At 52.5% G+C, this 11443-nt stretch overlaps 1 protein-coding gene across 3 annotated transcripts in view; it reads left to right on the plus strand.

Annotated features, from left to right (window-relative positions):
• Positions 1–11443, plus strand: part of ACOT7 (acyl-CoA thioesterase 7) — a 135067-nt gene that overhangs the window by 99503 nt on the left and 24121 nt on the right. For all 3 annotated transcript variants that reach the window (XM_011938277.1, XM_011938278.1, XM_011938279.1), the window contains exon 7: positions 1784–1900. In XM_011938277.1, the coding sequence (XP_011793667.1) occupies positions 1784–1900 (117 nt within the window). The remainder of the gene's footprint in view (positions 1–1783; positions 1901–11443) is intronic.

An 11443-nucleotide genomic window follows, 5' to 3' on the forward strand; every position in this document is an offset into this window, starting at 1 on the left:
AAAAAAAAAAAAGAAAAAGAAAATAAAAAATAAATTAAAAAGTTATGAGTTATGGCTGGGCGTGGTGGCTTACACCTGTAATCCCAGAATTTTGGGAGGCCGAAGTGGGTGGATCATGAGGTCAGAAGTTTAAGACCAGTCTGGACAACATGGTGAAACCCCGTCTCTACTAAATATATAAAAAATTAGCTGGACATAGTGGCACGTGCCTGTAGTCCCAGCTACTTGGGAGGCTGAGGCATGAGAATCAGTTGAACCTGAGAGGCAGATGTTGCGGTGAGCCAAGATCGCGCCAGTGCACTTCAGACAGTGCAAGACTCCGTCTCAAAAAAATAAAAAATAAAAAAATAAAAATTGAAATAATTTAATATATGTGTTGTACTGGGGATGAGAACTGGGGGTGGGGGACCAGCATGTGCACAGTACTGGTTCATCAAATAAGAGAGACTGAGTAAAATCAGACATCTGTAGCCCAAGTATTCTCCAGTATGCTTTCAGTGAGTCTTTGTTTGATATAACAGCTGTACTGAGGATGATCCACATACCACACATTTCATCTATTTAAAGTGTCCTGGCCTGGCTCAGTAGCATGCCTGTAATCTCAGCACTTTGGGAGGTGAGGTGGGCAAACTGCTTCAGTCCAGGACTTTGTGGCCAGCCTGGGCAACATAGCGAGACCCCATCTACAAAAATATTAGCCAGTGTGGTAACATGTGCCTATCATCCCAGCTACTTGGGAGGCTGAAGTAGGAGGATCACCTGAGCCTGGGGAGATTGAGGCTGCAGTGAGCTGAGATTGCATCACTGTACTCCAGCCTGGGTGACAAAGTGAAACTCTGTCTCAGAAATAAAGTGTACAAGTTATTGATTTTTTTTTTTTTTTTGTATATTCACAGAGTTGTGCAACCACTGTTGCCATCAATTTGAGAGTGTTATCATTACTCCTAAAAAGAGACCCTGTACACATTAGTGGTCATTCCCATATCCTGCTAATCCCTTATCCCTAGGGAACCCCTAATCTACCCTCTGTCCCCATGGACTTGCCTATTCGGGGCTTTTCCTGTCAATGGCAGCATAGAGTATGTGGTCTTTGGGGTCTGGCTCCTTTTGCTTTGCACAGCATTTTCAAGCTTCATTCCTAATGCGGCATTTATTGTTCCATTGTATGGACGGGCCACATTTTGTTTCTCCATTCATCATGCGTGGGCCTTTGAGTTGTTTCTACCTTTTAGCTGTTATGCGTACATACTGCTGTGAAAGTTCTATATAAGTTTCTGTTGAGCATGTATTTCTTCTGGGTATCTACCTGGGAGTGGAATTGCTAGGTCGTACAGTCCCTCTGTGTTTAGCCTCTTGTGAACCTTCAAACTGTTTCCAAAGCACCTGCACCTCTGGCTCCCACTGGCAGTGGAGGAGGGCTCTGATTTCCCCCACATCCTCGCCAGCACATGTTGTTCTGTGAGTTTAGGATTGCATCCATCCCAGTTGATATTGTAACAAAACTTGCCCAGCAGGGTGAGATATCTGTAGAAGACAGGAAAAGGGCTGTTTTGTTAGTGGCTTGGCATATCAGCCGTGGACGTTTTTTTCAAAAGCTCCTGAGGAAACCCCGTGTAGTGCGTGAGCCACAGCACGTGCAGCCGAGCACCCTGCACCCCTGCTGGCTTCGGCCCTTGCTGGTGGCTAGTGGGAGGGGAGGGCTTGATTTGTAACTTGTTTCCAGGATGTGAAATAGTCTCCCCTGCCTCCGTGTCTCATCTGCCGCATGCCCCTTTCTCCGCAGGCGTGACCATGAAGCTCATGGACGAGGTTGCTGGGATCGTGGCTGCACGCCACTGCAAGACCAACATTGTCACAGCTTCTGTGGACGCCATTAATTTTCATGACAAGATCAGAAAAGGTAACCACTCTTCTGGCGAAGACGAGGGAGGCAGTGGCCTTCAACTGCTTAGGTCCCTGCACCAGTTTGTTTTCTGTTCACACCCAGGGTCACGTGGGCCATGGCATGTGCCCATCTGCCACAGGGAACAGGAAGCTGAGGTTTCTTGCTTTGTCCTTGCTGTTTGTCGACTTGATGTTTCAATCTGGTAAAATCCTTGACTCAGATATGATGGGGCCGTTATCCTCCTAAAGACCTGCCTAAACTCACTCTCTGAAAACGCTCCACAGACAGAGCTCTGGGAAGGTCCTGTGCCTACAGCTGCCATGACCCTGGACACCAAACCTCACGGCAGCACATTTCATTTTGGGAGTGGAATTAATGATTCATGATTTAGGCAGTGGCAGGGTCAATACAGAAAAGCCCACAGGAGCCCCTCCTCAGCCAGCCCTGCCCACGCCACCCAGGGCAGCACTGGCATTGGGTAGTTTTTCCCCATGACAAAAATCCAACCCCAGCCACCTGGCCCCTGCTGGAAACAGTGCCTGCTGTCCCTGGGGTGCGTGTGCCAGCTTGAGAGGCCAGAGGTCTCTGCAGTTTGTATAAGCAGAGATCACCATGCTTGTCTTACATTACTGTTCTCTGTAGAAGTAAAGCGAAGGGCACCCGACACGTGATTTCTGTCAGTGTAACGTCTGCTGAGATGAGGCCGTGCACACCCCCTGCAGCAGCACTGCCTCGCAGGCTAAGGGTGGTGTCAGCATTGTCAGGGCCTGGTGCTGATTCTGAGGACACCTCCTCATTGAAGCGGCTGGTTAGAGGAGCTGTTGGCTGAGACCAGCCCCGTGTCGTGGGAAGCGACAGAGTGGAAGAAGTACAAGCTTGGCTCTCCTTGCCACAGCTCCTGCCCACCAGAGCCTGAGTAGGGGCAGACTCCCAGGCCCTGGGCAGGCCAGCCTTGGTGCTCTCTCCGGCAGCTACTACCACAGAACACGCCTGGCAACGGGAGACCCAGGACTGGGGCAGAAGCACCTGAGATTGGAACGGTAGAGGGCTGCCTCCCTCCCTGGAATTACTGAGAGCAGGGTAGGCTCGCACATGCTGGATTTTGGATGCTTTGGGGTAAGGAGAAGGAAGGTCTCTGGCATTGCTTTCTTCCACTTTGCAGAATCCTTTTTTTTCCCCACGACACGGTCTCATTCTGTCACCCAGGCTGGAGTGCAGTGGCGTAATCTGCTCACTGTAGCTTGAACTCCCGTGCTCAAGTGATCCTCCCACCTCAGCCTCTCAGGTAGCCGGGACTACAGGCCAGCTCCACCATACCTGACTAGTTTTTGTATTTTGTATTTTTTGTAACAACAGCAGCTCACTCAAAATATTTTCTTAACTGATAGATGTTTGCCACAAACATAGACCACAATGTCATTTTAGAATCTACCCAAAACAAGTGGGTCCCGTATGTTTTAGCTTGTCCCCCACAGGCCTGCGCCGTGCGTGGCAGTGCCTGACGCTGCGGGATAATCCGTGGCATCGTATTCCATGCTGTCTTTTCTAGGACTCATGCCTGGGTAAATCACGATTAGGGTGACCTTGTGAAATACAGATGCACAGCCCATAGTGGGAAACATGCACATTCCGTAGGACTCGCCGTGCTCAGTTGTCCCTGAGTGTCCTTGGAGAACTGTCAGGAAAGAAATAGATTTTCCTGCTGGGCGCGGTGGCTCACAGCTGTGATCCCACACTTTGGGAGGCTGAGACGGGCAGATCACAAGGTCAGGAGATCGAGACCATCCTGGCTAACACGGTGAAACCCCATCTCTACTAAAAATACAAAAATTAGCCGGGTGCGGTGGCGGGCGCCTGTAGTCCCAGCTACAGGATAGGCTGAGGCCGGAGAATGGCATGAACCCGGGAGGTGGAGCTTGCAGTGAGTGGAGCTCGCGTCACTGCACTCCAGCCTGGGCGACAGAGCGAGACTCTGTCTCAAAAGAAAAAAAAAAAAGAAATAGACTTTCCAAGATGGTCACTCTGTTTCCTAAATGTCAGCCCTAGTCATCAGATGTTCTCTGCACAAAGCCCAGCGAAGCACCCAAAGAATGAAAAGGCAAACTTTGTTAGAAATGTGGAAGCCATTCAAGGGGGATCCTCCCATCCAAAGCCCCCCAGCTCGGCCAGGCACAGTGGCTCACACCTGTACTCAGCACTTTCAGAGGCTAAAGTGGGTGGATCATTTGAGCCCAGGAGTTCGAGACCAGCCTAGCGAACATGGTGAAACCCCATCTCTACTAAAAACACAAAAATTAGCCAGGCGTGGTGGTGGGCACCTGTAAACCCAGCTACTTGGGAGGATGAAGCATGAGAGTCGCTTGAACCCGGGAGGTGGAGGTTGCAGTGAGCCGAGATTACAGCACTGCACTCCAGCCTGAGCAACAGAGCAAGACTCTGTCGCAAAAAAAAAAAAAAAAGTCCCCACCCTCAACTCCTTGTAAAACCAGAATTAACTTTTAAGGGAGAGTGCTAGGAGGTGTGTCGTGGTTCTTGGTCAATAGGAATCATTAATTTTAAGGGAAAACTAGGGACTGCAGTCCAGGTCGAATGCTTTTAACAGGAATTAACTTAGCAACCTAGAAGACATCTGGGGCAACTCAGACGAAGAGCCGCTTTGACAAAGACTTTCCACAAGGCTTACAGGAGGGGACCTTCATTTTCAGAAGCCAGAATTCCTGGCAGGACTTCACTTACATTGGCTTCCTTCACGCAGTGAGGATGCAGGGCAGGCTGGGTGGGCTCGCCTGATTCCCGCTGTCCTGAGCGACACCCAGGACCTGACAGTGGGCCACCCAGGCCCCCACCTCGTCTTGGCTTTGGCCAGGGCCTCCTGGGTAAAGCACTGGGCCCTTACTGGGAACAGAAAGACTGTAGTTTTCTTAGATGACATCTTGTTTTGTGTATAGAGGAATTCGGACCAAACTGAAATAGCAGCCGTGGAGTCTGGCTTGTTTCTGTGCCAGCGTCCTCCAGGGCCCACTGGATGCTGTCACACTCGTGTGTTGTTTTCCAGAGGATTGTCGCACCTGCCAGGTCATTTGCAGGAGGCGAGGGCTGTGCTGGCCGAGTGGGGCCTGGGCTGTCAGAGCAGGGCATCGTGCTTGCGCCAGAACGCTGCACCTTAGATCAGCTCGCTGCCTCCCACGCTTGCCCCTCTCTCTGTAGGGACACAGAGCGAGGCTGTGGGGAGAGGCGCGGCCGCCGCTGGCTCTGGGTTCTGGGTGGAACTGGGCGGGTGTGTGAGAAACTGCAGGGGGCTGGCCTCACAGTGTCAGTGTGACTTTCTCCCGGACTCTGCTGGGGCCGCTGTACACCCTCGAGCCCCACACCTGCCTCTCACTTCGACCATACCATGAAGGAGGCCTCGAGGGCCAGACCCTGCTGCCCTGTCGGGTGGGGGCACACATTATTGTGGACTGTCCAAGTCAGTGTCAGGAGCCCAGGGAGCTGCTGGCAGGCACAGAAACCTCACCTCGGGTTGCACGTGGTGCCTGGCAGAGCTGTGTACTGTAGAGAATGGGCGTTGCTTTCTCGTGGGCTCAGAACAATAGACGTCTGTTCGCCCCCAGTTCTAGAGGCCAGAATTCTGAAATTAAGGTGTCAGCAGGGCCAAGGTCCCTCTGAAGTCTTCAGGGAAGCATCCGCCCCCACCTCTTCCAGCTTCTGGGAGCAGCAGCTGTTCCTTGACGTTGCTTGGCTTGTGGCTGCGTCACTCTGGTCTGTCTCTGTGGTCACAAGGCCTCCTCCTCTGTGTGTTTCTCCTCTTCTGTCTCTTATGAGGACACTTGTCATAGGGTTTAGGACACACCTGGAGAATCTCGGGTGATCTCATCTCAAGACTTTTTGCTTAATTATACCTGCTAAGGTATAATTAAGCAAAGGTGTGATGGCTCACGCCTGTAATCCCAGCACTTTGGGAGGCCGAGACGGGCAGATCACGAGGTCAGGAGGTTGAGACTATCCTGGCTAACACGGTGAAACCCCCGTCTCTACTAAAAATACAAAAAGTTAGCTGGGCGTGGTGGCGGGCGCCTGTAGTCCCAGCTACTCGGGAGGATGAGGCAGGAGAGTGGCGTGAACCCGGGAAGTGGAGCTTGTGGTGAGCCGAGATCGCACCACTGCACTCCAGCCTGGGCGACAGAGCAAGGCTCCATCTTAAAAAAAAAAAAAAAAAGAAAAAAAGACCCCATTCTGAAGTTGTGAGTAGATGTATCATTTGGGGACCCATTTTCTCTCCTTAAAGCTCAACTCGTGTAGACACTAGCTCACTTCCACTGTTAGAAAATCATGAACTTGGTAAAATCCCCTCTGGGATTCACCAGCCCCAGGTGACCTCTGTCTCTGTGGATGTGGGACCTGCCCTTGTGAGAGCCAGCAGTGAGACTGGCGTCAGCCTGGAGAAGGGGCTGCTCTGAGGAATGCAGGGGGAATGACCCCAGCAGGCCCCCAGGGGCCCCCCAATTTTGAGAAGAACAGTCAGACAGCCGGGAAGGGGGCTGGCTCTGAACCCTGACTCCAGAAAGCAGCCCCACTAGAGCTAAATGAGAGTCTCTACAGTTAGCAGGCCTGGGGGCTACTGACGAAGGACTGGGGCCTTTCCTCTAAATGGCAGGGAGTCGGGGTCAGTGTCAAAAGTGAGAACGGATGTGACGTCTCCTCCATAAGCCCCAGAAGGCAGCGGTTTTGTAATGACAAGAAATAGTTGCATAGGCCGGGCGCAGTGGCTCAAGCCTGTAATCCCAGCACTTTGGGAGGCCGAGACGGGCGGATCACAAGGTCAGGAGATCGAGACCATCCTGGCTAACACGGTGAAACCCCGTCTCTACTAAAAATACAAAAAAAACTAGCCGGGCGAGGTGGCGGGCGCCTGTAGTCCCAGCTACTCCGGAGGCTGAGGCAGGAGAATGGCGTAAACCCGGGAGGCGGAGCTTGCAGTGAGCTGAGATCCGGCCACTGCACTCCAGCCCGGGCGACAGAGCGAGACTCCGCCTCAAAAAAAAAAAAAAAAAAAAAAAATAGTTGCATAGACCGAGGGTTGCAGTTCTTTGTGTTGGGGCATTGTATTAGTATTAACCTTAAGTCAAGTATAAATTTAATCTGCGTAAGGATTACTTTTAAAATCATATGTTTATGGAAAAGGTTCCTGCAGGTGGACTGGGCACATCCAGGTGGTTGGAGCCCTAGGGTACAATAGGGCCGTGGCAGCTGTTCACAGCCTGCGCCCCTCATGTGAGCAGCCCTGATGGGCCACAGTGGGGAAAAGCCCAGGAGTTGAGACCCATTGCCAGTCATGTGGCCTCCGTGAATTCCCTGGGGCTGCTGTAACATTTCCATACACAGTAGCTTAAAACAGCCCGCCCTCGCTCTCCTGTAATTCTGGAGGTCAGAAGTCTAAGGCAGGTCCGCAGGCTGCATCCCACCAGCAGGCTGGAGGGAAGAATCCATGTCTCGCCTTTCTCAGCTTCTGGACCGTCCACATTCCTCCAGCGTCTCCTAACATCATCCCATTCCCCACCTCCGGCTGAGACTCCTGCCTCTCTCTCATAGGACCCCTGTGATTCTATCAGGCCACCCAGGTACCCCAGAACAATCTTCCCGTCTCCAGGGCTGTCACTTAGTCAATGTCTGCAGAGTCCCATTTGCCATGTGAGGTCACAGGTTCCGTGGGTTCGGGTGTGGGCGTCTTTTGGGAGCACACTATTCTGTCTTAGCAGGTGGAAGGTGGTTTTCTGATTTGCCCATTTCAGCATATTTTATTAGAAAAATAGCTGGGCCTGGGCACGATGGCTCACGCCTGTAGTTTTGGCTACTTAGGATGCTAAAGTAGGAGGATTGCTTAAGTCCAGGAGTTCGAGACCAGCGTATGCAACACAGTGAGACCCCTGTCTCTTTAAAAACAAAACAAAAAACAAAAAAAAGCAGCCTGGTCACAGTGGCTCACGTTTGTAATTCCAATACTTTGGGAGGCTGAGGCGGGAAGATCACTTGAGCCTTGGAGTTTGAGACCAGCCTGGGCAACATGGTGAGACGCCATCTCTACAGAAAATTTAAAAATTATCTGGGCTACTCAGGAGGCTAAGGAGGGAGGATCACATGAGCCCAGGAGGCAGAGGCTGCAGTGTGAGCCATGATTGCACCACTGCGCTCAGCCTGGGTGACAGAGTGAGACCTTGTCTCAATTTAAAAAACAAAACAGGCTGGGCCTGGTGACTCACATCTGTAATACCAGCACTTTGGGAGGCCGAGGCAGTTTGATCACCTGAGATCAGGAGTTTGAAACCAGACTGACCAACATGGTGAAACCCCATCTCTACTAAAAATAAAAAAATTAGCTGGGTGTGGTGGCAGGCGCCTGTAATCCCAGCTACTTGGGGGGCTGAGATAGGAGAATCGCTTGAACCCAGGAGGCAGATGTTGCAGTGAGTCGAGATCGTGTCACTTCACTCCAGCCTGGGCGACAGAGCCAGACTCCGTCTCAAAAAACAACAAAAAACAAAAAAACACAAAACAGTGGGAATGTAGAATGGAGACGCTGGACCTGCGGGGCGGCTTCTCCAGATTTAAGGCAGGAAGTGCTTTGGTTTCTCTCCTTCAGCCTCCCGTAAAACTGCCTTCTTGGGAGAGTGATCTTTTGTGCGATATCAGCCAAGTGCCAGGCTCTGTGGCTGTGGCTTCCCCTTGCTCGGATGGGGTATCTGTCAGGAAGTTACACGGGCAGCTTTGCTTCATCCAGACATTGGCCCAAGGGTTCAGAAGATAACTTTGAATTTCAGCCATGAAGGGCATGTGCCTAGGAGGAACTTACAAACTTGGGGTACTTGTCATAACTGGGAGAGGCCTCACCAGCAGCCACAGAGGCCACTGCCACCCTGCCGTGGGCCCAGCTCTGTTGGCTGCAAATTTGGCACTTACGAACCAGACTCTTCCAGGATGCCCCACACTTGCCTGGACCACAGAGGGCCACCTCTGTCACCCTCACCCCTCACCAGCCCAACCCAACACTGCCTCCATTGTCACAGCCTTTTGACGCCAGGGACCTGCTGTTCCTCTGCTCACAGCCTCCGTGGCTGCCCGGGACACGCCACATTCAGCTCCAGTCCCTCCGGCTGGTACTTCAGGTCTGCTAGGACAGGCTGCCACTTGTCATAGCTGTCCCCTTACACCTGTGTACCAACTAGCACAGCCAAGCACCTATGGGGTCCTTAGCAGGTGTGTGGCAAGTTAAACTCTCACCAGGCAGTTGGAGGGAAGGAAGGACTGCTTCATCCATGTGACTGGATCTCATGGGAAATGTAAAGTGCCCACCCAGCAAAGGCGCGTGGAGTTTCCAGGCCAGCAACGGAGTCGGTGCGGGGGATGCAAGGGCCATGACAGGCCGGAGCCCGCACCCAAGGGACCAGCCTAGGGGAAGGCTCATGGAGCCCAGCCCACTGGCACCCACAGAGCGGGAGAGCCTCCACCCCCCAGGCAAGCAGAGGAGCCCCTAATGGGAGCTGCGGGGTCACTTGCTGTGTGGATTTTTTTTTTTTTTTTCAGTTGAGACATTAAAATGCCCAGAGATGGCTGGTGTGAAAAAGTTCTATCGTTACCTTCACTGTAATCGTTTTGGAAGCACTTGGTGAGAAAACATAAAGTTGACGTTTTCTTGGGGAGAAACGACCTCCACTATTAGGGTGAAAAATGACGAATCTTCTAGAAAAGGCCTCGGGGTGTGTTATGTAAGAAATACGAAGTCAGTTCACGGTTTCCAGGCTTTTCTTACGAACGTTAACAACCACAGCTCTTTTTCGAGTGTAAACGCTGAGCTTTTCCTAAACTCTGAAACACTTGGCAACCTCTCCGTCTTGCTAACAGCTTTTTTTTTTTTTTTTGGTGTTATTTTGTTTTCTTTTCCAAATCTCTGGCATACTGCTGATATCTGGCTGCTGCCGCCCCTGGAGAGACGCCCGTCTGCTGGGGGAGTCAGGCTGGGGTACCTGCCAGTGCTCACGGGCTGTGCCATTCCAGGCAGGCTCAACAATTACTTAAAAACAGAGAGCGGCTGTAATTCATAATTCGGCCCACTACAGGCATCGATATATTTAACTGTACCTAATATGACATACTTGATGCCAGGCATTGTGCTACGTGCTTCATAACATTTACTTCTCACACAGCCCAGTGAGACAGGGACTGTCACTACCTCCCTTTGTTTTTCCCATTTGGAAGCTGCAATTCCTAGGGGTTACGGAAGCTGTTCACCGCCATGGAGCTGGTTCCAGGTGGGGCTGGGAGGGCAGGCCCAGCAGTCGGTCTTTGGGACCAGAGCTCTGAGCTCATGCTTTGGTCCCCAGTGACCTGGCCTGAACACCACCCGGCATCCGCTGTCAGGACCTGGAGTGTGAGTGATGAAGGTTGACCCTCGTTGATCACACGTGCCTACAGCCACCTTCGAGGCCTGCGCTGGACTCTTAAGTGACTGCAGCTGGTCCCCGTGCGCTCGTGCCGGAACTCCTGGCTCTCAGCAGCTTGAAAATGCATCGTTTAAGGGCTCCCACAGTTAGCGGGCTCAGGCCCCAAGGAAGACACTGCTGGGTGGTGTCCCTCCCGATGGCTTCAGCCCAGGGGCCCTTTTTGCTGCTGAATTCAGAGGCAGTCAGAGACAGACAGTGCCATCTCGAGCCTGCTTGTGCTGCTGCCTCAGGGTCCTTGACCTAGTCAGGTCTGCAAAGTCCTTTTTGCTGTGTAAGGTCACATGTTCAAAGGTCCAGATGAGGGGGAACATCTCCCAGGGCCATTGTTCTTCCTCCCATGGTAGGTAGTTAGTCCCCCCTGACTTAAAGAGACAACCAGGGCTCCAGCCACCTGTGCACTCTGCTTCCTCCTCCTCTAAGCCCTGTGGACAGGCAGGGACCCTGGAGAGGGAGAAGGGCCTCCTCAGCCCTGGGTGGGTTCAAGGCAGCTGGAGAGGAAGCGCCCCCTCGCCCTGTCCAGGCCCCTTCAGCCACAGACATCGGGCCCCTGAGAAGTGTGGGAGGTTTGGGAGAAGGGAGTAGAGGCAGCGAGCCTTCCTGCTCCCCCAGCCTCTCGGAGTGTTTGCACTGGAACCCAGGGCCGGAGGGACCTTATGGATTGGGGTCCTGTGAGCACAGCTGAGCCCCGCCTCTTAGACCACGCTCATGTGTGGGGGTGCCCGCAGTGTTCAGCACAGAACACACAGCCAGACCTCCATGTCGGAGCTGCTACAGCCGCTCCCATCCTGGAGCCCAGGGATCGTGGGTAGGGTTTATTTTTGTTTGTTTGTTTGTTTGTTTTGAGACGGAGTCTTACTCTGTCACCCAGGCTGGAGTGCAGTGGCACGATATCAGCTCCCTGCAAGCTCCGCCTCCCGGGTTCACGCCATTCTCCCGAGTAGCTGGGGATACAGTGCCCGCTACCACGTCCGGCTAATTTTTTGTATTTTTTAGTAGAGACGGGGTTTCACCGTTTTAGCCAGGATGGTCTTGATCTCCCGACCTCGTGATCCACCCGCCTTGG

This window comes from Colobus angolensis, unplaced genomic scaffold, assembly GCF_000951035.1.
Source record: "Colobus angolensis palliatus isolate OR3802 unplaced genomic scaffold, Cang.pa_1.0 Scaffold170, whole genome shotgun sequence".
NCBI classification, from domain to species: Eukaryota; Metazoa; Chordata; class Mammalia; order Primates; family Cercopithecidae; genus Colobus; species Colobus angolensis.